At 38.0% G+C, this 27,166-nt stretch overlaps 1 protein-coding gene across 1 annotated transcript in view; it reads right to left on the reverse strand.

The window, feature by feature from the left end:
* The window catches only part of alk (ALK receptor tyrosine kinase), a 465,705-nt gene that overhangs the window by 58,992 nt on the left and 379,547 nt on the right, over nucleotides 1-27,166 (reverse strand). The window contains exons 6-10 of the mRNA XM_082143697.1: nucleotides 13,885-14,010; nucleotides 9,059-9,193; nucleotides 8,720-8,820; nucleotides 4,968-5,134; nucleotides 3,076-3,170 (exon numbers count right to left, since the gene is read on the reverse strand). Of these exons, the coding sequence (XP_081999823.1) occupies nucleotides 3,076-3,170; nucleotides 4,968-5,134; nucleotides 8,720-8,820; nucleotides 9,059-9,193; nucleotides 13,885-14,010 (624 nt within the window). The remainder of the gene's footprint in view (nucleotides 1-3,075; nucleotides 3,171-4,967; nucleotides 5,135-8,719; nucleotides 8,821-9,058; nucleotides 9,194-13,884; nucleotides 14,011-27,166) is intronic.

Consider the following 27,166-nt stretch of genomic DNA (forward strand, 5'->3'; position numbering starts at 1 on the left):
TCTAATACTCCTTTTATGCAGTATCGATACACCAATGCCAGCAGTACGTTCTCGCTCTCTTCTCTCCGATGGCGATTGACCATTCACTCTTCTTATTCGCTGCAGTTGAATAGTGTTGGATGTTAGGTCCTGAAGTTCGGAGCAGGTTTGCTGGTATTGCACATTATTTTACTCATTCTTGCAGGTTTCGCCCTCACACCAAAAGTGATCTATATAAGTGACGCTTTCATAAAGCTGCCTCTCAAACAGCTCACGAGTATCAAATTGAGCTCTTTTTTGTGGGTCATTGCGCTTTAACGGTCAAATATACACACAATTATGTCAAAATGCCCATCCTGGCAAGTATTTAGGTGAACACAGTAAGTTTTGGAACAGAAGAAAGAAATCACATGTAACTGTATATTGGATCCGTTCATACGCTCTTAAAGGCACACTATGCAGTAGGGTTGGGACGATTACCGGTTTCACTATAAACCATGATAAAATGTACTGACGGTTAGTAATATCGTTTAAAATTTAATTATCATTAAAACCGTGTTTGATTATCGCGATTTTAATAACTCACTATTAATGCTGTTCAGCCAGCAAAAATTTCTGATGCAGGCGTGCAGCGCACAATGTTGGGTTTTTTTTATTCAAAAAGAAATGGCGGAAGGCAGTGACCGTGCTCGGGAGATTTTTCAGCCTTTTAAGAGAACCAATTCTGAGTTGTGGTCATATTTGGGCTTTAACAAAAGTCCTGAGGGAAACTTAATCGAGGATGGTCACCCTGTCTGCAGAACATGCACAAGAAAAAGTCGCTGCAATAGAAACACTTCAAATCTGCCGAGTCATCTTGTGTGACCATTACCCACTGTTAGCGAACGCAAGTTAACTTTGACCTCAATACCAAAACTACATCTGGGAAATAATTGGGCATAAAATGTTGTTTTAAGTTGAACTATTTTATATCACTCACTTGAAATAAACGTGAAGCTTCCGCAGAGAAAAGTTCGCAGCCAGTGGCTTTGAGCCAAAGACGAACGAACAAGTTCAAACAAGACTATTAAGAGTGACATTTAATGGATAATAATGTATATTCATTATACACTTATTACACAGATTTTTTTTTTTTACCACATAATTACGGGGACATTGAATTGAGATTCATGTTTTAAATCTTACCTGTTTATAAATCCATTATGTACAGCGTACAAAACAATCATCCAGACAAGATGATCCCAACAATATTATCAAACTCTGTAAACAATAAATCAACTCTGATTTCATTTTCAATACAATTAAAAACGGAGACGCAAGATGGCAAGTTGTATTTGAATGAAACGAGAGAGCGCGTCCGTTGTGATACATGGATGTGCGCGGTGTTATAATGCGTTGCTATTGACGACGGTCATTATAAGGAAGGAAATGCCACAGAATAGAATCTTGCTTTAAAAAGTGCATAAAGCTGCTTGTTTTATTTGTTGTTTGTTGATTTTCAAATATAAAACTTGTTGAAATGTCTTCAGTGTGAGCATCAACTCTTTTTGAACACTTTCATCTCGTTTTAACAAAACCGTGATAATATTGATAATCACGATAATTTTGGTCACTATAATCGTGATATTAAATTTTCATACCATCCCATCCCCTACAATGCAGTTTCTGTTATTCTCAAACAGCGACCCCTAGAGTCACTGTGGAGTACTTGTATTTAACATTACTGTCGTAAATCCCACTCACGCAGAGCCGTCTCTGCACTCTTCCGACCGCACTTTCTTCTTTTTCTTCGTCGATTCTGCCATGATTCACGACTGAAATGCGTGCTAGTGTCTTCCATAGAGGTTGCTTCATATGTTGTTGATGCATGTGACGTCGTGCCGTAAAGCAAGTCGTGATTCTCGCGAGATTTGGCGGGGCGCCACCTCTCAAACTTGCATTGCTGGTTTTGCCATTTAATTTCTCTCTTACCTAAATACTACTGTTAGATCCACCTGAAAAACTTTAAGCCATGTTTATTTCATTTGTCTCTTTATTTTATTGTATTTATGTGTGCTACCATTTGCAATTTGTTTGTTTGTTCTTATTTTATTACTGGCGATTGACTTTAGTTCAAACTTTCAAATACAGCCTCCATGTGCCGTGTAAGTAAGTGTAAGTGTAAGCTCAATTGCTACTTGTGTAAGCAATTGCAACAAAATTATCAAAACATTATGAAATAATAAAAATCTATATGGCAGTTGTCCCTATGGTATCGAATATCGGAATTTTCAAGGTATCGTATAAAAATGAGAAATTCCAGCATCATGACAATAACAGTGGAAAGGGCTTTACAATTGTTTGTTTTGCTGTTTCCATCAAAACATTTCCATCTATAATTCCAGTTTGTTGTAGCTTTCAGTAATGTTTACTTGCATCAAGAATCAGTAATAAACAGCAAAGCAGACAGCTTAACCTGAACATACATAAATAATATGTGCATGAAAAATTCTCTCTTGATGGCTGGCACTTTGATCCTCACAGTGTGATGATTTTAAATCCAAGAGTCCATTTTAGTCATGACGTTTATTTTTTACAACGGAGCACCATGTTTTTTGGACATTACAGATAATATCTAGGTAGCTGGTATAAACATCTGCAAATATTTTCAGGTTGTAATGGCAAGCATGAAAGCATCATTGTAGATTTACATTTATAAAAGCCAACAGCTCACACCGAATCAATTCTGTCAATTTACCAGCTGTAGTACCCTGAATCTGAACAAAAAGTTGATTTCAACCAGAAAAAGTCAACCAGTCAATAAATACTCATGATACACCCACAGTGGATCAATTTCAGGCACCCTAAGCACTGCAATAAAAAAATAAAAAAATAACTAATGCTAATTAAGAGCAGTTTCAGAGCGTTCTCTTTAGACGAAGTCAGTTCCCTGAAAACTGCATTTGAGCTTGAATGGAGGGGGTGGAACCGGCCAATAAAAAAACTATTAGTGGATGGTTAATGGTTATATTAATTAATTATTTTTAAAATGGCTACTTCTATCATCTCAGGATGGAAAATGGCTGATAATGAAAATAGTGAAGATGCAACACTCACTTTCAAGGAAGCACTCCATGCTCAGAGTGAAGTTGTCCACAGCAAATGCAATTCCTGTACTAGAGGAAATATCAGCACTGAACTGCAGGTAGAACCTTAAGTGTGACAGAGAAAAAGGGAGATAAATTAAAGAGAGTGAAAACATCTTTTAAGCCGAGACACACAGCAGAAAGTGGATAGCTATTAACTAGAGTCCCTTTGGAACAATAAACACAAGAAATTAAATGTCTGTAAACATGCTCATAATGTCATTCCAAACCAGATTATTTGGTCAGTCCAACAAAAAATAAGATGTTTAGCAGAACGTCCAGGCTGCTCTTTTCCATACTTCTTCTTCTTACTCTACTTCTTCCATCTAATAATGCATGGGTACTGAGGCTTTCAAGCTCCAAAAAGTTCACAAATGAATTCTGTTAAATTTGATTTACTAACAGCTTCCCACAGCGCAAAGCCTCTTTTGGCATAAAACAACTTTTCAGGATTTACTAAAGATACGCAGTGAAAATTTTACGCTGAAAAGGCGTGGACAGGGTTATTTTTGCGGCTGAGCTTATTGCATATGCATTTGTAGAAGTTTCCCTTTCAGATGCAGAATTTATGGGAGAAGAGTATTTAAATGAATCATGCAAGGTGATTAACTAAGGTTTGCGCTCATCAATTTACTGGTTTTGTGCCATTATCTATTGCCCCCCCCAAAAAACAGACGCTAATTTGCGTTGGTCATTCGGTTAATGATTCGGCTGCATCTGTGTTCTTTAATGTGTGCGTCATCAGTAGATCACGCAACAGAAGTTTCCATTCCCATCTGCAGATTTTTGGGAAGGATTGCGCTCTCTCGCTAATTTACCCTGTTTAGTAAATCTGGCCCTCTGACTTATCTCTAGTCTTCTGAAGGCATACAATAGCTTTATGTGAAGACTGGAATATGCACTGACAATTTTATTTATGCTGGTTTACCACACTGCAGGTTTAACGTCACATGTTATTGGTTCTCATATGTTTGGAAAACAGCACAATGGGCATTCTGTTAAACCTCTACTTTTGTGTTCCAAGGAAGACAAATGTAGGACTTTCTTTAGCTAAGGTGTATCTCCAAACCACCACAAATGTATATTTATGGCTACAGTAGAACCCATCAGATTTTGAATAAATCCCTGAGAGGAGTGTTATCCCCTGCCCTAATATCTCCCATGATAATAAATGTGTAAGAATTGGCTCTTTGGGTCATAGGGCATGAAGCTTTGCAGCTATGCTGTGAAGTGGTAGATAAATCTAAAAAAAAAAATAACTACAACAAGAAAAGGGGAAGGAGGCCAGGAATGAAATTTTAATCGCCCCCTGTGGACTGGAATTAGCGAGACCCGGGATAACAAGAGTGGAGGTTGGGGCGTGGGGAATTGTGGGGGTTTTGAGAGTGTTAGATGAGATTCCAATCAAACATGTAGAGATGTAACATCCTCCTATTTTCCTCGGCCCTCCTTACTCTTACAAGTCAAGAGCAGTTACTAATTGGAGTGAAAGTGTGGATGAATGGTGAACCACTTCATTGATTTTTTTTTCCCCTCTGTCAGTTTTTTTCTTCTGGAGAGAGTGATAAGGTGAGCGCGGGATGTGCGGTGCTGTGCCGGGCCCATAGGCAGGGATGCGGCACCACTGGGATTCATTAGGATATACGAGTGCGAAACCAAAGGTAAAAGTCTACAGCTTGCTCAAAGGTAAGTGAAAACTATTGCATATGTATCCGAAACTTCATTTTGCATTAATTCTCCTTAAGCAGAAGCATTCCAGTCATTGTTTACCTGATTATGCCATTGTTAAGTTACAAATCATGTGCACACTCAGACCATGGAGGATATTCAGCATAAATTTGATGGTTGTAACTATAGACTTACAGATCCACCAAACCGAAGAGTGGTAGGGTAATGAGTTTCCACCCTTTCCCCATATTAGCTTCGCTTGTTGAGTTCCAGAGACTCCGTTGGCCCTCGGGTCCTGTGCTGTTCTCTATAATCCAGAGAGATAGCACTCCATTTGGAGATCCACACACCCAGAACTTGACCTGTAGAAAAGATCACAAAATCAGATTTGGTATAACACTTTATTTTGAGCCAGTTAAGACATTTGCGACTGCATTTACATTTACATTTATTCATTTAGCTGACGCTTTTATCCAAAGCGACTTACAATTGCTATATATGTCAGAGGTCGCACGCCTCTGGAGCAACTAGGGGTTAAGTGTCTTGCTCAGGGACACATTGGTGTCTCACAGTGGATTCGAACCCGGGTCTCTCACACCAAAGGCATGTGTCTTATCCATTGCACCCCCACCCCCAGTTTATTCTTTCTATTGCGTAATCTGCCGCTGCTCATTGAGAGCTGTAGCAGATACATTCAAGTGAAACATTGTAGTTACATGAATTCATAATCCCAATACTGAAGTTACAGTACAGATTTGGAACTGAAACAAATGTAGGCTTCTATTATTGCGTAAAATGTAAGCAAAGTAGGCTAAACGTTAACATTGTGAGCTATGCATGTCAAGGTTATGTGTCTTATACATAGTGTTATTTTAATTTGTTAGTAGGCCTATGGTTTATGAACTGAAACATAACAGTGAAATAAATTAAACTAAATTATCATCAAATTAAATCATTGTCGGGACTTGCTAACCGATGTTAGTCGGCAGCATTTGTGTTTTAGCATTAATAGAAATAGTCTTACAGTAGGTTTGGGTTATAATTAGCATCATTTTCTTTGATAAATAATGAAAACATTTCAACATAAAACATTGCAATAGAAAAATGTCACATCAATGAGGCTTTGCGTAAGCATAAGACGGTAATTTCGCGAACAACTTTGAAATGCGACTGGTTTAATTTTGCGGCTAGCGCGGCGGTAATAGGCATTCTGGTTCACTACCAACTGTATAGTTAGTAGAATGTCTAAAGTGGACCATCGAAATAAAGTGTAACCTCAGATTTAAGCATGACGATGCATGTGATGTCCTTCACAACCTAGCACTCAGATTTGCATGATTCATTTAGTGTACCAGGTGCAAAAACAATGCAGACAGCACATGCAAATTAATACATGAATCAGGAGGTACAGAACATTCTTAGTCAAATTTTGACAATTGGGCACTAAATACCCTTGACCAGGACTGTATTCTTATATGTTGGTTTCAAAGCCATCAAAACAAATTGAGCCCAGCACAGTGGCATAATATTGATTACCACAAAAATGTATTTTGACTCAGTTACTTTAAGGCACTAACAATGTAAATGAATGAGGCCAGGACACCAAATGTCCCTACAAGTATAATAATACCAGTAAATGTTGACCTTGTGGGGAAACTTTTTTGGTCTCCATGAGAAAACAAGCTTATAAATCATACAGAATTATATATTTTTTAAATATAAAATAGCAGAACGTTTTCTGTGAACTGTGTAAAATATACAGTTTGTAAAGTATAAAAAACATTACGTCTATGAAAAAGTCCACATAAAACATGGAAACCCACAAAGCTTTTCCATGTCAATCAGACGTGCTGAGTGGACGGTTCTTGGCCTGCAAAATGGACCAGACTTTGTGTGACCTAGTGCAGATTGTGATGCTTATATCACATCTGCTCTGAGGTTCATCCATTATGAAGGACCTTTATCAGAAGACTTACAGTGGCTTGTGAAAACGCCAGCTGTTGAAAGGAGCAAGGCTTCTCCTATTACAGAAGTCACACTGACACACTGAGAACAGTGGCTAGGGGGGAGAGATCACAGTCGTAATCTATAGTCCTGGTTCGTGTCTGGATTTAGTCCAATATGCTGTCATGGCCCGCTGTGCCTCCACACCGCTCTGGGCTCTGTTCATACAAGAGTAAGCACTCACCTCACATCTATCTAAAGCTGTCAGTCAGACTTCTCATAAAGCCCAAACCAACGCCTACCTCTCCACCTGTATTCCTATTTATCTACACCCCATAATCTCCCTGACATTTTCTCTCTTTTTCTTACTTTCAAATTTGTATCCCACTGTTTCTCTCTCTTCTCCATCTCTGTCAGTCTGCACCCCTCTGTTCCCTCTGAAACTCACTGTTTGAGTGTTTTTTTTTTTCTTCAGGAAGTTTTGCAGTTGTGTAATTCACCTTTCCCAGCATGCTCGTCTGTGAGCCACAGACGGATGGGGTCAAGGTCTATGAATTCTGAATTGAATACGGAGACAGTCTTATTTAAAAGCTTTGCACCAAGGCGAGAGCCAGACATTTTTTTTTTTTTTTTTTTTACGGACATTAAACATTTCACATTTGGTTGCCAAATTTCCATGTAATTACATTCAAATGACATTTTTCTAATGCGGGTACAACAATAACCTCCTGACACTGGGCTACATTCTGTCTGTTGCGATTACAAAAGCAACCCATTAAAGGTATTGTGCAACCTAAAAATGTCATCTATAGCCTGGAACATTGAAAACTTACCAGCTCAAACCAAATCAATGCTATAAATAATTTTATTATGGCTCAACAATAACCCAAATTGACAAAAAGACTACAAAGTAGGACATTTGTGTGAAACTTAATTATTTGAGAAAATAATAATGATGATGAATTAAACTATTACTAGTGTTGTAGTCAAGACCAACTAAACCAAGACCAAGTCAAGACCAAGACCAGAATGTGTTGAGACCAAGACAAGACCAGGATTTTTTTTTACATTTTTTTTTATAATACATTACATCTTGGTTTGTTTTTCACCAAATATTATTCTATACCGCCAGAACACTTTGAATATACCACACGAGCCTCATGGGATCATTCTGTTATACTTGTGCGTCCTTTTATGCAGAAGGGCATACGACATTACAACAACACCAGGGTGGGTAAATGGTGAACTATCCATTTAATATTCTTCTCACATAGTATACATGACAATTTACTGCATAGCTGCATTTATATTTTAGGAACAGGATATCAGGACACAATGATATCATCATACTGTATTTGAGGGTACTTGGAGGGTTTGAAACACCTGTTTTAACGCAAAAGCACTGAAAAAGAATATTTTCTCCCACTTCACCTATAGTACATACACTGCTGCATATGAAGAAACAGCATGAGTAGTATTTTATTTTCATTACATACTATACTCTCTCTTTTCATTTAAGCCCAAAGTATATTTTGGCCATCCGCGTTCCGACATGGTCCCTCCTGTAATTTTCATAAACAGGAGGGACCATGTAAGACTGTCTGCGTGCAGACCAATTTTTGTGTCTGTGCAGACAGTGTGAGTACAAACAAGCTTAAAAACACAAATCTTTTTGCGCTCAAGGTCAAAGTAGTGTACTTTGAAAGGCTTGAGCACTCAACTGTGTGAGATGGAGCAGAACGTGGAAAATGAAGTGTACCCGGGCCTTTATCTGTAGCCATTACCTCCTGATGGGTTATCCGAACTTCTATACAACCCGAATCAGTATTCAGAGCACTTCTGTAGGTGTAGCACTGGTCGATGCATGCATAGACTAGAATGCATTTGCAAATAAGACTCGATGGAAACTGGTCAGAACTTCATTTCCTCAGAGATCCAGAGACCCATTGCACAGAGATACCATTGCATTATGGTTACTTGCGGAATGCAGAAACAATTCTTACCATGCACGGGGCGTTCCGCAGGGGGTAGAAGAAAAGCGGGCTTCGCACCTGCGCTGATCCTCGCTGACCTTTGGGCTGACTGTCGATGGCCAGCAAGGCCCCTGCCATACAGAGTGATGAAAGACATGAAACAAACCACCCAGAGGAATGATGAAAGATGAAAGACCGACTATAACCAGTCAAAAAGTTTATTGTAAATCTTTAATAAAGATGATTTATTAACCATGTCTGCTTAAATTATTTCGCTTTGTTTTAAATGTTTCACTGTTAGTAGTCAACCCTGTGCTTTCAAGTCTTTTTGTTGATTTGACTTCAACTTAAGACGTTTAGGCAGAGCACCTGGTGATGGACAGCTGCTTCTGAGGCCTTGGGGAATGGACGGATGGGCCCTCCATTGCGGACCCCTTCCTGGAACCAGCTGCCAGCTGCAATCCTCTCTCCCGAACGAGCAATAGCTGCCGTTGAGGAACTGACCTGGTTGAGTGAGAGAAGACAACGAGACATTTTGAGAATACTGATAGACCTGAGAAAAGGAAAATAAAAGGATAAAGGTAACACTTTATTTTGATAGGCCACTTTAGATATTCTACTAACTATAATTCAACTACATGTCAACTAACTCTAATTAGAGTATTAATAGGCTGTCTGCTTAATATCTGCTAACTCTTTATTTTGATGCTCCCTAACAGATATTCTACTGACTAAGTAACTTGGCAGCTACTTATTCTACTAACCCGAACCCTAACAGTCTACTACAGTCTACTAATACTCTAATGAGAGTTAGTTGACATGTAGTTGCAAAGTTACTTAAAGTTAGTAGAATATCTAAAGTGGACTATCAAAATAAAGTGGAACCAAGATAAATATGTGCTAACAATCTTATCCCTCAGTGCAAGAGCTTAGACGCTTTGATGAGAAATAGTCTTTGACCATTTTTAAATGTCTGAAGAGGCATAAGAGGACAGCGGAGAGTGTTTCTGAGTGCAGATGAGGATATTGTTTTGAGGTAAAGAGTGGGGAAGAAAGAGTGTAGGCTGGGTACAAAATCTAGATTTCTCGATTTTAATCGATTCTCATTTTTACGAACCGATATCGATTCTTAAATCCCAAGAATCGATTAGGCTAGTCATCCTGTTTTCAGTTGATGAATGAATGGAACATTGTAGCGCACATCCCATCCAATAAATCGTAATAATCTTTGTGCTTTGTTAGGCAATAATTGCTATGAAACAAAGTCTCAGATTTCAAATTACGTCCATTTTCGTATGAATTTCAAAAGCATAAATACCGTTTTTGGCGCTGTGGCGTGAGATCGCTCTGGCTCAGCTCAAGAGAAGAAGCACCGAATATCTTCTCTTCCGCCTTAATAATACCAGTTACAGCGCGAAATGAGCATGAATGAGCATCAGAAAGTGTGTACAACTTATCGAAATCCGTATCATGTCACATGGAATCGCTCAATCAGTGTTTCAACCGTGGAAAGACGTCAGTAAAACAGCTTGTAAACAATGTCATGTAACGTCACATTTACCTCAGAAAAACCATATCCAGTGACCATAGTCAGTTAGTCAGCCAGAAAAAGAGGAGAGTGGAGGATTTCGCTAAATATATGCACCATATTACATATTCATTACAATGTATAATGTTCTTCAATATTTAATGCATGTTTGAATAAATCTGGCAAGTTTTTATGACAGCCACTATTTAAATGTATATATTTCACAATAACTTTATTATTATAAAAATAAATAAAAGTGTAATTTAAGTGTTTGTATACAAATCAGTTAATTTTTACCTTCAATATCATGGTAGGCTAATGAAGCCTAGTAGGCTAAAACTGACTCCCATAGTTTACAGCATTAGTTAAGAGATTTGTTTTCCTTGAGAAAATTGGCCATATATTGTACCTTATATCAATATTGAATCGAATCGGAATCAAAATCGAATCGAATTGCAAGCTTGTAAATCGAAATTTAATCAAATTGTGAAATTTGTGTCAATACCCAGCCCTAGTAGGAAGGCCATATTAAAAGCCATTCCATCAACAGACGATTCATTCAAGCAGGGCTGCAGGGATGTGTCTGACCTTCATTAAGAAACAGGGGGGAAGAAACATGGTTGCCTTCCAGCGATCGACTGCATTGCAGAGGATGAATTGCCTGATGGCATGTAACTTACAAGCTTTGCTTCAGGTGTTCATACAATCCAGAGTTAGGCATTTAAAAGGATGGATGCATTCATGGGCACGGAGTGATTATGGGAAATGTCTGGTTAATAAATAAAGAAGTTAATTAAATAAAGAAAACAGAATGATCTTTTTTCCTTGTTTTAAGGGGAAAATAAAAAATATATAAACTGACAGACTCATGCTTTTCCCTGAAACAACCTTGTCTGAACCTCCTTTATTTAAGACCTTGTGCGTCTATATCAATATTTTATTTTAAAAATAATCGAAAGATGAGATTTTTAAGATCGTTAAGATCTGGCAGTGCTGCATGCCAATTCGCCTACATATACTATGTCCTAAAAGTATGTACTGTTTTTGTGAAGAAAAAGTACATATTTTTGAGCGTGTTTCAGAAGAGTAGGCAAGTTTTGGGACATACTACTTCATCATAATTGCGTCTTTAACGGAAAGCTTTGTTACGTGCATCCCGTCTCCGTTTAACTGCCCTGTCAATCATCTTGTCACAGTTAAAATCATCCACATTCAATTTGATTTCATTTCCTACTATTCCTTACTACTATCCTCGTCCAATGCGCAATGGGTTTTGGGCAATATTAGCCGTTAGAGTGTGCACAGATCTGCCCGGAGTAGACCATCCAGGGTATATTTGGAATACTCATTTAAACATACTAAGTATTGGGACACTAATTCTTATTTTGAATACAATTCAGGACGTATGTATGACGTCAGTATGTGAATTATGACACAGCACTGATCTTAAATCTTTTGGTCTTCCAATTTGATTGATTGTTTGATTGATTGATGAATAAATAAACAAGGAGTTGTATTTAAATACATAAATAAATGATCGACAAACAAACAAACAAATAAATATCAAGTGCATTACAGTAATGCACATTTAGTGGGTAATGCATTTTTCCCCAATATGTTATGTGTGGTGCTCTGTAATAATACTAATAAAAAAAAGCAAAATATTAAACCTTAAAACAAGAACAAGGATGTTAAGATGTTAAATCTTACTGAAATGACAACAAAACACTTATTAAGAAAAATTATATATGCAGCTATTGATATTATTTAGATTTTAGGTTGAGATATGACCCTGATGTTATTGATATACTTTGTGAGATCACTTTAAAAGTTTAGGACAACTGCAGATCTCTTAATCTGGTCTTCCGAAGTCGCTTTCATCTTGGCAACAAAGTTTATTAAAGACACAATAAATTCTTGTTGTGCAAATTAAATGTCCTGAACGTGATTTGAAAAAGACTGATTAGCAGGTTGCTAATCAATATTAATATCTCTGGTGGCATATTGAACATAATCAGTGACATTTAGCTTTGTTCTAACAATAAACAACACTCAGAATTGTGTTCAATCTCAAAATGTTGGCTTTCTTTTTCGTCCAGAAGCACTGCAGGTGGACCCACAGAAATATGATTACAGCTTCTGCACAGTATTGATCTGAGAGGTGTGAGGTAGGATCAGCTAATCATCTGCTGAGGGGAGATGGCTAACTCACTGCCATTAACCAGGAGAGAGTAAACACATCGACCAGCGTGACCACACTCGTGAGGATTAGCATGGAGAGCAATAACAGGGAAAGATGACAACGAAAATGTACGATTTGAATAACACAGGATGAGATTGCAGCTCTCCGTTTTCTGTCGAAAAGCTTCAGGCAATATCTGCGCTTGCGAGTCATTAATGTCTGCATCACGCTAGACAGGATCAGGACAGCGTGAGCAGCTGATCTTGGAGGAAAGAGGAGTTCACTGACTGCAGAAATGAAGCAGCAGGGAATGATAGGTAAAGGTGGGGCCATTAGACAGAGCAATTCAGAAAATTACAGAGGAAAATGGGCAAAAGATGGGAGATGTTTCATATGAACTGAAATTGCTCAGTGGTAAAGTGTATAAAAGTACAACGTTGCTCTGATGTTGTGACTGAAATATGCTGTCAAAACTCCCAATTCAGAGAAAACAATGAGCATGTCCACTAAAGCAGCAAGCACAAGTATGTATGTTCACCTCATCCCACTAATTTACATGTATTTTCAGTACCAGTTTCACTCTGCTACTGTTATTAGGCCTGACAGCAGAGTCAATTGCATGTTATACAGTTTACATTTATAATATTTGCAATACCCTTACAAAAAGTACCGTGGCAGTAACATGGGGCACGAATCAGGTCATAATATCATAGTATTGATTTTGAATGACTGCAATATTTATATACTGCCATATACTGTATGCTATATTTAACTACGGGGCTGTTGAATGCTTGAATCTAATAGGCTGACGAACATTCTAAGATGTGCCGTTATTTTCAGGGAAATGCACGGCTAAAGTAGTTCCAGGCAGGTCTTGACAGCATTACATATCACTTCGCCAAATGATTTCAGTTATTCCAAAGGTCCTTACATATGGAAGCCTGTTTCTGCCACTGAATAAAAATTAAAAAAAATAATAAAAACAACACTGAATACGTTTTTTTCTGACACAATTCGGACTCTTTTTTTTCTCGCAATTGCATGATATAAAGTCATAATTGTGAGATATAAACTTGCAATTCCGAGATTTTTTTGCGAGTACATAGAAAAAAAAGTCAGAATTGCGAGATATAAACTCGAAACTGAGAGGGAAAAAAAGTCAGAATTGCAAGTTTATATCTCACAATACTGAAATTATAAAAAAAGAGTCAGATGTGTGAGATAAAAAGTCACATTTATCTTTTAAATTGTTTTATTCCATGGCAGAAACAAGCTTCCATACTTTCAGCCATTATTTCAAACTATGCATAAATATTGAGAAAGAGTGTGTCTGGGATGACACTGGTCACTGAAGCAGAACAACTCCTACAACGTCCAATAAACACAACTTCTGTTATATAATGGGCTCTCATTATAGAGTGACTGCTGACCTCCTGAGCCCCCGTCTGCTGTCTCGTCCTCCAAATGGACGGCGCTAATACTCACGGCAATGTTCTCCCTCATCGTCCCCTTGTGGACAGTCAGGTTTGAAGTCACACAGCTGGCTCACGCTGATCTGGCGACCCCCTCTGCAGTGATAGCGGCCCCGGAGAGTGACGTTTTGAGAGGTTCCTGAGAGGAGAAAGACAAGAGACGCCAATTACAGACACGGCTATCACGAAGGAACCAAGGATTAAATCCCTCAAGGGCACAATGGTGATAACGCAGAATTTCAATCCCAGTAACTCTCTGATACCAGGGTCACCCCTGCTTAAGATGTAACATTTGCACAAGCAGTGCCGATCATTACCATTAGCCCACTTTCACCCCATTTTTCTCCTATATCTTCTTTTACAACCAGACATTAGGTGTAACAGGTTACTCCGGAGAGGTTTACTTTATGTCTTTCCGATTGACTTTCCCCACCAAGAAAGTAAATCAGAGAGTTACATTAAAAGCTTCTGTGCAAACAAACACAAAGACATCAAGTAAATTCAGCACTTTGTGAAACTAAATGAGGCAGAAAGAAGACATAAAAGAGGCAACGGCTCTCAGCAGTCTCTTGTTTTATGGCTTCAACGACAGGAAAGGATACTGACAAAGGCTATCAACAAATGAAAACACAAAGAGCTCTTTCCTGCCCACTAAAGATACAATAGACACTCTAAAAAATGTGTTAATGTAATGAGACCTCAAGCACAGCTCTGAAGAGATGTCTCAGATAACATTTTAATATGAACATATACAACTCCTGCCCTGTTTTGTGGGACGAGATATGGATCATTTTACTATGGCGCCATATGTATTTTTTTTTATTTTTTTTTGCTTTTTGCATATGGAGCGCTAGCTTAACACACTTTAGAATATGTAGGACGGAACAATGGCCCAGATAAGTAGCATGTGGCGAATGGATTTATGTGAGTTGAGTCTGATAGCATCACAGCGAACACAACGAGATGTAACTGGGGTTTGCATATCTATGCAAATGGAAGGCAGTCGCAGAGCTGTACAAACGGACCGCGCTCACCAGGGGTTCATCAGACTGCAATGATAAAGAGAGTGATTGTACAGAAAAGAAAAGAAGAAGAAAAAATACGCTCACTGATGTGATTCGCTTACTTCCTTCTTTGAAAACATGGGGGGAGATGTGATTTTATCACTGGCGGCCACAGAGGCATAACACACCCTTGATCTGAGTGGTGACAGATTGTGTTGGGAAGACACATGACAAAAGATGTTTATCTGAGATGATAATGCTTCAGCGACTTAGAATCAAGACAAGCATGTAACTAAATATCCAACATTTGGTGTAGGTCTTTCGAATATTTTAGCAGTCGACACCAAAAGAATTTGTTGTTCCAAACCTGAATGAATTTCTTTCTTTTGTTAAACACAAAAGAATATATTTTGAAGAATGCTGGTAACCAGACAGATGACGGTAGGGAAACTAGGGGGGGGGGAAATACCATGGAAGTCAATGGCTAACATCAACTGTCTGGTTACCAACATTTATTTTATATATATATTAGTTTTACTTCAACAGAAGAAAGACACTTTTGGGACAACATAAGGGTGAATTGATGACATAATTTTAATTGTTTGGGTGAACTGTCCCTTTTAATATAAAGTGAGACAGATTCTTTTGTTGTAATTACTTTGTTTTTTTAAGAAACCAGTGACTCAAACCATGAATACGCTTTCTAAGGAGCAATCACATACTTCAGAGGGTAAATATGTGATGGTGAATGTTAAAATGATGATGAAATTTGATGAAGTCTTGCTGTTACATCAATGCTTGGTGCAGATGTTGGGAGGTACACAAATCCTGCTTTTATTTATTGTTGGAAAAAAGCTATATCGAGTGTGATAATTACCACAGTCGTTTACTCATGACCCAGTCCTCATTAAATATTTCTGAACTTGAGGAGTTGATTCCATCGATTGATACTACTGAAGCAGACAACTAACACAATCCTGGTCCCTGGGTCTGTAAAGGTTGAAAATTATTGCTCTGTATGGATTTTGACACCACAGCAAAAACAAAACAACAACAAAGTATTTAAAATATGGCTAAATTACTGGCAAATGTAGGCTACTTAAAAACATTTCTGGTAAACTAAATTATACTTTAATGTCATTTCTACTGAAACTTGCATGTAATAAATTAAATATATATTTGTAATTACGCATTTGTAATGATAAAGTTGCAATTTAGAACATTTGCAATATAATAATTTAGAACACACTATATTTATACAATTATAATAAAGTATTTTTAAAGTTATTTGAAATAAACTAAAATACTTTTTGATTTAAAATGTACAATTTAAAAAAATAACATTATAATGCACTTTTTCTTTTTTTTAAAGAGTACTTAAGTGTGTTCTCTTAAGTGGCCTTTTATTTCATTTATATTATCTAATGTTATTTTATAAACATGCATTTAATTTGGAATGCAGTAAAAGTAAACTTCCAATGCAATGCATATAATACAGACAAATAATTTTTTTTTACAAAGAAATAAAATCCATATTCAATTCAGGGAACCAAAGGTAAGATTTTAATAACTGTTCTCTAAATCTATCAAACACTTATTGAGGGGATGCACATGTACCAACTTGTCTATGGTAGTTGTAACCTGAGCTGCAACAATCACAATTCCTGGTAAAAGAGATGCTGAGTGAACTTTGTGCTTTTATGAGAATTCGTTTATTTTTTTTTATTTTTTTTATTTTTTTTTTACTCTCTTTCACTCTCGGCCAGGAATGGATTTTTTTTTTTTTATATATAACCCATCTGACTCGTTTTCATTTATCTCCTGGTATTGTGTCAAATTGTGACTTGCAACTGCAGCCACATTTACATGCGTTGAGCGAGAACCATCATTTCATGTAAATGGCATAGTAATTAATAGCCCTGCTTCACATCTCAGCATGAGACCCTTGCTAAAGAAAAAAAAAGAAAAAACGAATAGTCTTTTTAATCAAACGCTGTACATGAGTGTATGGCGAGAAAAGAAAAAAAGAGGAGAAACAAAAGTCGAGGAGGTGTTAATACACCAATCTGCTCTGATGCAGCTCGGCTTTGTGATGAAAGAACAAAGATGTGATGGATATGCCGGACTAGTGTCGGTGTGCGAGTGCTAAAATGATTTAATGATTGTACGGCCGACATTTGACAGCCAGCCGTAACAGTGAGTCATACCACTGGCGGGACAACATTCATATCAGTGAGCTGAAAGCTAAGCTAAGATAAAAGATGCTCAATCTGTCACTGCACATGGGGGAAAAGCTTAATGACCATCATGGAGGTTCACAGGCTCTGCGGCACGAATACTAACCCTTGTAAACACTGCATGGAGGATGTGCTGTCACCAAAAATCAGGCTCTGAAATATTGTTTCCAGTACAAAGATCCTTCAAGGTCAAGTCACATGGTTGTTCAAGGTTCAAATGGTTGTTTTCGTAATCATGCATAAAAAAAAAAATGCTGCAAGTCCTGCATCGAATGAAAGCTGAATATATAAAATATGTTCATGTTTGTGAAAAAGTATTTAAAAAATATGATTTATATATTTTTTTATTAATTTAATGTGATTTAATTATTATTTATAAACGTATTTGTTCACAGCGAATAGAGTCAATTGAGCCAAGAGCTCCAGCTGTATTCAAAGAGGAACTATTTGAAGTCATTTTTACGTTCTCTCTCAGACAACAAGAATGATTACCAACAGAATGAGAATGTAATGACCCCTTCAGAAACACATTGCCTATGAAGGTCACAGCAAGACGGTTGGAAACTCGGTTTCAGACTCCATTTCCTCCATCTTTGTTGTGTAGCAAGAAGTAGGCCACACAGCATGCTAAGTTCATGCATTTTTAAAAATGCCTCACATTTCTCGACATAAAAAGTGAAAAAAGTTAAATAAGCAACAAGAGGCCTATTTCACATCTGTATCACAACCTATATATTTCTGAAGGGTTAGCAACTAGCTAGCTAATGATAAAATAGTTTGTTTTGTGCTTCAAAGAAGGTAATTAAGCACTAGCCACTGAATTGTATTATTGATTAAAGGCTTTCTTTGGAGCCACTTTGGCCTTGATTAAATATGAAAGTTTATCATTATTCAACAAAGACAGCAAAAGTGAAGGTGAATGGGCCATATGGTAAACATATTGGATGTGAAGGCTACAGGTCTGTGCATGTTCGTTATAGCATAAGATCACAGTCTGTGTTGCACACAGACACAACTAAGCTAGTTTGAAATGTGTTCTCTCAAAACAGGCATATATATATATATAAAGAGCAGAGACTTACTTTGTCCTTATTCTGAAAATCTGCCTAATGGGACCAGACAAAAGAAGCAAATTAAGAGTATCTTCAAGATCATTGCACATTGCTGATGTCCTTACATTGCTGAAAGATTTTCATAATAAAAAAAACTGCAAAGTGGTATACGCTTGCTGGTTGGAGCCTGCTCTTATAAAATAAGTAGATAATAAAACTGACATATAGACTAGACAGATAATGGTAATACACAGACCCGGCTTAAAAGGTGAAGTGATGTGAACCCATGTATAACCCATACTCAGAATTTGTATGAAAAGGACATTGACCTGTTTGTTATACTGATAATCTCATTATCTAATTCTGTATTCATACCTGCATTGTACTATCCTTTCCATCACATATCTGTTCTTTCCTTCCTTCCTCTGACCTTTTATTTCTGTCTGTATCTTTCAACAGCAATTTCCCTTCCTTGTTTTGAGCCTTAGTGGATCATTCCTGTTTTGCAAGACATTTTTACCATGTCCCCAGGAGCTATACACTGATTTTGTATAATTCAGATATGGCAATTAATTGTATTAATATATTTCAGGTGTTTCCTTTTTGTTTTTCCTAATATTGTTTTAATTGTTAATTAATATGTGCGTATGTGTGTACACTGAAACATTTTCCCCTGTGTGTGTTCGCGTGTATATGTATGTATGCATTTTTATTTAATTTTTTAATGACATCATCCTCCAGAATATGACAATTTATATTCCATTTCACTGCATTTCACATAAATAGACTGATGTTCATGGTTTAATGTAAAAGTCAAAGTATATATATCATACATATCCATTAATGGTTCTTGAATATGTAAATAGTTATTCCGATAGATGGAACACCATATTAAGTGTTTGTGTGCCACTGAAAATATATTTTAGTCGAGATGAAAGTCGCATTCTACATTGAATGTGATGAGACAATAACAGGCTTTCATAGAATTAAAAAAGAAGAAAAAAACTAATAAAAAGTACAACTTTTTACTATGGTTCCCTTTCAGTTCGGTCACGTTTGACGTAGTCGGACGTACCGTACTGATTGGGATCACGCTTAGGGAGCCTGTCATCTTCAAGTATTGATAAAACGAGCCAAAGCACATTGTATCTCGCGCTCCACCCCGTAATGTGGGTATAAATACGGAAGCGGATCCACGCACCATTTGTCTTTCGCTTCGGAGCCGATCGGTCTTCATGTCGATGTCTCTGAAGAGTGTTGATTCTTTCAACGAGCGAGTGTGTCGCTGCTTCTTCTGGAAGGCTCTCCCGGTGCTGGTGGTTCTACAGCGCGAGTGCAGCGGTGATCGCAAGCTTCTGAGTTCTCAACTGCTGTTTCAACAGCATTCTCTTTGTGTTTGTTTTTTTGACGGCTGGTTAGAGAGCTTCGAAGTGAGTGCTTCACTGGTACAGGCTGCACCATCAGTGTTGCCGCGTGTGCTCCGGCACTGGTGAGAGTCCCGTTTCCTGAAAGAGCAACACGGGTGTGTCTGCGTCTTTTTCAAGATGTCTATCCACCAGTACGTTTCCGGATGCAGTCGTTCCCTGTCCCCAGCAGACGGTCACAATAGATGCATCACGTGTTTGGGCATTCAGCACATTGAAGCAGCTTTTGTGGATGGTTCATGTTCTCATTGCGGGAACATGACTATCTCGGTGTTGAGATCGAGACTCGCCTTCATCCGTGAAGGTGGAGTCCCCATGCCCCACTCTAGCGCCCCTTCTGGCCCACCCCAGAAGAGAACGACTGTGTGGGATGGGTGATCTGAGGATCACAGTGACCCAGTAACCAGTCCCCGTGGCCCCCCACTCCTCTGTCACACTGCAGCCGGTGGAGCTTCCCACTGAACATGCTGGTCCCTCTATAGTGGACCGACCAGCCGTTTCATTCGGGGCTCCTCCGGAGGACAGGATGTCGATCGCTGCATTGGAAGGGAAAGCTGGACTCTGGAGATGACGACTCGGATACGCTACCTCCTTCTGGGAGTATATCTAATGAATTCATCTGTATTACATCTAATTTAGCAAACTGGAAGTCATCACTTCTGGCCATATCAGAAGTACCAAAAGTTTGGGAAAAGCATGCTCTTATTATCCTGCAAATCGATTTATTAACACCACCTTTAATTCACTTCAAGTATTAAAAATCATATTACCTTCATTAATTAAAGTAGCCCAAGGGGAATTTAGAGCTCAAGTATTATGCCTGAGCCCTTCATCATAGACAGCAAGCCAATCTGTTTACCTTTATCTCACTGAATTATATGAAATGATTATATGAAAATGTGAAGCTCGCTTTCAGTTTCAAGAATTCTTGGTCCCTATCAAATAGTAAATGATCAGCCCTGACCATGAGATTACCACACAGGCATCTAGGAATGGATTGAGCATTTTAGAAGCACACCCTGTGTTAGTTAGGGCCGTCCAAGCCAATGTGTCTGATCTGCAGGGAGAGCCGGTAAAGTTAATGCCCTTGAATTACACCCTACTCTCCCCTAGGACAACAGACAAATTGGGGGGGCATCTATTTAGGAGCTCAACGAACTGTTCAGCCCCATGCTTGATTGGCCGAGGAAGGGCCTTGCCATCATTTGTCTTTGTCAGATTATTCCACAGAGCCCGAGGGGCAAAAGCATGCAATGAAATAACTGGTTCAATTTCTTTGTCTGTTTTTGGGACGTTTTGGGGCTGCTGCATTAGAGCAGGAGACACATCAAATGGGACAAGCCAGTGAGGAAAACAAAGTGAACTGATACACCAAAGCTCTTATTGGTAAAATGTATTATGTGTTCCTGTAAGACAATATAAAAGCCAGAGCATGTATGTTAGAACGGTGACCTCTTGCTCACTGTGTAACTACTTGTGTTCTGACTTCTACGTGTTTGCAACAGTGTAGTTCCTAAGGCCAGAAACTATACTATATTACAATGTTTCCCAACCCGGTTCCATACCCATTTTCTAACTCTTCCTAATTAAACACACCTGAAACAAATCATCTGCTCATTAGCGGAGATTCCAAGACCTGAAATGGATGGGTCAGATAAAGGAGACGTCCAGGAACAAGGTTACCCTATATGGAAGCATGTGAATGAAGATTATTGGCCAATGTACTACAAGCTTGATATCACGTTATACATCCCTAAAGCCTGGTTCACACGGCAGGATAATTAGGCCGATTTTAGCCCCGATTCACCCCTTCCGACAATCTTAAGGATGCTCCGATTATCTTAAAATAATCTGATCAGATATTCCTGTCGTGTGTCGTGTGTTAAGACTGCTCTCGTCTGCTCGGAAGGACGTCGGGACCACTCCGATCTCAAATCGGGGATATCCAACATGTTGGATTTTTTTGGCCCGATTTCTCCTCCTGTGTGGTGTCCCCCGGGGACAAACGAGCACGCAGCCTGTGGACTGTGGCGTGTAGCCAATCAGAAAGCGAGGTGACGAGGCGGCGAGGAAGCACCGGGAAACAAAATCAAAACAGCCGGCGGCATGGCGCACCAGAAAGTCCGGTGGATGTCGGAGATGGAGGACCAACTCGTGTATATAACCAATAACGCTTTTTTTTCGGTTAAAAACAAACTACAAACTATCACCACTGCATCCTCTTCATCCGCCATGATTGTTTATTCTGAAGTCACGTTTGATCTCGAGGGATTTTGCGAGATTTCCCGTCTGACCTGGGAATACTCGGGAGTCAAATCGGTTCGTGTGTGATGTGTTGATTTTGCCGTCTGGCTGTGCACCACACACTGTACGACCAAAACTGTTAAACCCGTGATTTTTTTATCGCCGTGTGTGGGGTCTCTCAGGTTCGGAAAATCGGCCGACAATTTTAAAATCGTCCCGTGTGAACCAGGCTTAATGTGCATTCTTTATTCCCGGTTGCAATTAAAACATCAACTGTTCATTAAACCCAATTATTTACCAATTATTGTATTATTTGCAATTATTGTAGCTTTAACTAACTTGCTCTGCAAAAGACTCATCAAAGACTCAAGAGTAGTTACCTAAAAGGGAACATTTTGAATTCTGAGAATGCAAATCATTTTTAGACAAATAAAACTCAACAAACCAGGGCTGCGTTTGGTAACTATGATCAACTTAGCTCTCAATGTTTTTGAGAAACGCAGTCCAGGTCAGTCTGATTAATGGACAAATAATTTAAGTTTTTGACACTGCTATCTCTCTAAGATATTCATTAAGTAACAATCTAAATCTTGGTCTGATCCTCACAGAATTTCTCAGTGGAACTTGCTGAATTTAACTGACAAAATGCTACGGTGACTGGACTACTTACCCAGATATTGTAAGAAAAAAAAAGAGCTAAGTAACTTTGGTGAGTTGGTCAGTAACTTTATAAGAAATTGCAAAGTAAAAAAAAAACACACAAAAAAAAAACACACAGTCCTGGTCCTGGAGGGACAATGTCTTGCAGAGATTAGTTCCAACCTGACCCAACCCACTTGCCTGGAAGTCTTTAGTAATCCCGAAGACCTTGATTTGTTGTTTTAAGTGTGGTTAATTGGAGTAAAACTCAGAATAGTGGCCCTCCCGGAGCACGACTAGGCATACAATTTATTTAACTTATTTACTTATTTAGAGACATCCAAATGTCTGCTCAAGTAAACATTATTGACTATGCAACTTGTGAGTCTTCAAACAACTTTTACCTCAGAGGAAAAGTTCAGTTCTAGTGTTCCACTAGGAAGCTGAAACTTTTTCCTCCCCTTTTACTATCAAAACTCTAAAGTTTATCAGAGACGTGTCTGGCATGTATTGCATGTTGCATGACCACGTCTTTGTATATTACATTTGACAGCTTGTTTATTTCTGTTACCATCTCTTTTCAAAAATAACTCCATTTTGCAGACATCTCTTCTTTACTATAATATATGAATCATGACTCTGGACATCTGCAAAACTGCCATACATAGATGGGGTTTTTTTGTGGATGCATGACTGACAAGTATCAAAAAATGTCAAACCCTGAGGCTATACATTCACAGGATATATAACGTCTCACATGACAGTCATGGTTTCAGACCTTGCAAGTATCCAAAAGGCCAGTGTCTTTATATCAAAGGATGTCCGAGAAAGACGGGAGGCAAGTCTGTCTGCTTCATGATGTCTTGGAGGTATAAAGGCCCTTTGATTCTATGGTGGCCTTGTTCCTTGATGTTTCCCTAGTGCTTGGCAAAGCTGGAGAGTCACATTACAGCTGCCTTTCAAAGATGATTGAGAAAGATACTCCAGAGATTAAAGAAAAAGGGCTTGAAGAATCCAGAAATGGCTGGGAGAGTAGGTCCATGATGCTCTCTTATAGTGTGGTGTTACTACTGTATATATGCTACTGATTAGAAAACATCATATAAGGACAGTCAGATTCAACTTTAAATGAACTAGTTCACCAAAAAAAGGACAAAACTGTCATCATTTACTCACATTCATTCCAGGCAATTCCAGTGACTTTCTTTGTGACAGAAAAAGAGAAATTTTGAAAAATGCACTTCCATGTAATTACAATGAAAGGGGACTGGAACTTTCAAGCTTCAAAAAGACTGCACAAGTACCATAAAAATAGTTAATATGCCAGGTCTTCTGAATTCATAAAATAACTTTGAGAACCAGATTAGTCAAGGAAAAGGTAGCATGGATTTGAATTGAGGAATGACTTAAGGTTTGGTCTATCTCTCAATACAAATATATAGAATGGACCACTTTATTATTATTATTATTTTATTTATTTTTATCTGGAGAGTGACACATTTGTTTGCTTGTAAAGTGGTTAGGATATTAAAAAAAAAAAAAAAAAAAAAAAAAAAAAAAAGAAAGTCATAAGGCAAACTGACGTGAGGGTGAGATTTTTTTCATTGAACCATCCCTACAGTTTGTAAAAAAACAAACCAAAAAACATTGTCCTTTTGGTATCTATGACCAAACATTTCCTTTTCTTTTCAAGTTATTTCACAAGATGAAATGAAAGTCAGTGGAACATGTCAAGTGTGGTAACTTTAATAATTTTATGATGGTTTTGTCTTTCTATCACAGGAAATAAATGTAAGTGCCACCTACACAGCCTGACCTCACTCCTGGAAAAACATCAAAAACGGGTTCTCTGGAAGAGATCTCTAATGTGTGTTAGATCAGTGACGATCTGCTCTGTCAATGGTAGACTTTCTAAAACTCGCTGTGGAGAACCTGGGGCAAAAGAGGTAAAAAAATTGCTGATTTTTACAGATAATTTGAACTCTTTGAAATGAGAACAAAACGTTTGAGAATTTCAGACATGAATCCCTACAGGGCAGGAACGGTGGGAGAGGATGAGGGCTGGTGTAGATGGGACAAGAACAGATAGGAGTGGACTGAAAGGAATACATTTCCTAGATGTCTTAATTGACTGTAGGCTGGAGTTGATTTATTTATTTATTTTTACATTTATATTATTAGTATTAGTATTTTTTTGTATCTCACTAAACAACATTATTTCGTTAACATACTAACAAATGGTACAAGAACGACAGAAACAAATACGCAAAAGGAATTCCCTCTCTGCACACCCATTGGTAGTTGCCACATCGCATCACTTGTACATGTACATAAAGTTGAACTCTGTCTAAACTCTTTCACATTACCAACTCGCTGATGGGCCTCAGATTGCCAACTCTCATTGAAAATAAATGATTCCCAGTCACTTTGTCGCAGCAAATTGCTGTCAGTGTGAATGGCCCTACAATTCATGACTTGAATTACAAATTTAGTGACAATCTGTAGACCCCCATGGCCTGTAGTTTGTTTGTAAAATTTCACATTATTATTTATTTATTTTTTCAGACTTTTCTTTCACTATTTATGCTCTGTACCTAAAGCAAAGCTCAGTCCAAGATCATCTGCTACTGTTGATTTATACAAACAGTTGGGCCAGGCCAGTGGGCTAAACATTTATTACGGTGACATTTTAATGGCTGGTAAATGAAAGGAAAATATCACAAATACTTTCCTGGCTTTTAAAATTTGATTTGTGTACAACAATTGATCTTGTATTGGTCTAAGAGCCGAAACAGCAGCCATCCTGAAAATAAAATCCTGTCCGCATGATACTGGGCTGCTGCAATGATATTTGACAGCAAGCGCATTGTGAGGTTATGTGGCTGATGACGTTCTCAAGCTGAATTGTTTGTTCCACTTTGTTGAGTTATGGTGAAGATATCGCTTCTTATTAATTTTGGATGGACAGAAAAAAAAAGTGCACAAATACCTCCATCATTATTAGATGATATCACTTTAATGGAGCTCTTGGATGTCTTTGATTTAAGTCACTCATGTCACTTATGACCGGCTAACAGCAAGGGTCAGATTATTGTCCTTGTCGTGTATTATATGATGCAGTTCCTAATAAAGTTAACAGTCAATTGGCCACTTCTTTTGATCTGATTTGTTAAAATGGTTGCACTTACACTTGGCCACATAAATGTGTCTCTGCAAAACTAACATAAATCTGACCTTCAATTCCCGCGCTAAATGCAAAATCATTGGAGTTCATGTCAACGAAAGCAACAGATATGAGCTGCATTTTATTTATCATCAGCTAATTTCAAGATCAAAGATCACAATTAGAGAGAAAGCGGCATCAGCACTGGTAGGATCATTTATTCTCAGTACTTTTAATGAAGATGAATGTGTTTTGAGCGTCATTTGAGACAGTTTCGGCTTTCTGAAGAGATACTTCGCTATTCATCTGCGGCGATGCGTATGCATTGCAGTAGCGATGTCATATCTGGCTATAACATGTCATATAGCCAATAACAAGCTCTCACACGTTCATGTTTTGACATTTTGGGAGAAGTGAAATTTACATATGTGGTTTTATAAACCAGATGCATTCACACTTGTCCATTTGGCATGTGCATGCATTTATGCCTAGTTTATTTTTTTTTTATAAATCCTGAAATTGCGTAAGCACTACACACATTTCAATGCCTTTTGAAATACACACAATACACATTTTCAAATTTTACTTAATTGTGTTAAGAAACATAGTCATGAAAGTGTGCTCTCTTTAAGTACACTTAAAGGAACCGCTCTACGGTAATTTGAAAGTGATTGCAGTACCAGTTTTGGCCACAATCTTAAATACGGTTCCTTTAAGTGGTCTATTATTATCATAATATCATAATATTATCACATGTCAGTGAAAGAAAAAAAGAAAAAAAGAAAAAAAAAAACCTTTAAGATTTGCAGTACACTACAAATGCACATTCAACACAATTAAGCGCACTTATTTTTCACAAAGGATATTCTGATGAAGTCTGCTCTGGCTTCTGACCTTCTTCATCATCAACAATTATCATAATTTTCATGACATCATCTGCACAAAACTTAACTATACATTTAATGGATCTACTTAAAGGGGTGGTTGATTATGATTTCACTTTTTTTTTTTTTTACTTTAGTTAGTGTGTAATGTTGCTGTTTGAGCATAAACAACATCTGCAAATTTATGACACTCAAAGTTCAAAGCAAAGGGAGATATTTTCTTTGACAGAAATCGCTTTTTAAGGACTACAATATATGGTTAGTAAGGACTACAATGAGCTTCTTCATGGGTTATTGACATAACTAACCCTAAAATTTACATAAACCCCGCCCCTGGGAACACGATTTATAGATTATATGATTTATCAATGACTAGAAGATAGTTAAATCCACACCAACAACATAAATTCATCAACTAACTTTTCAGAAATGTCCTATTGCATTCTACATGTTGTCACTTCTTGAGTCTCTCCATCTTTGTCCGACTCCTGTTTGACCATAAAAGGCTAAACGTTTTTGAAATTTTCAGTGTGTGTCTGTGTGAGGTAATCGGAGCTGCTAACACACAAGCTCTTGAAGCTCCGCCCTCTGTGCCGGGAGCAGCAGCTCATTTGCATTTAAAGGGACACACAAAAACGACACGTTTTT

Source organism: Leuciscus leuciscus (assembly GCF_965113295.1).
Source record: "Leuciscus leuciscus genome assembly, chromosome: 17".
NCBI lineage: Eukaryota > Metazoa > Chordata > Actinopteri > Cypriniformes > Leuciscidae > Leuciscus > Leuciscus leuciscus.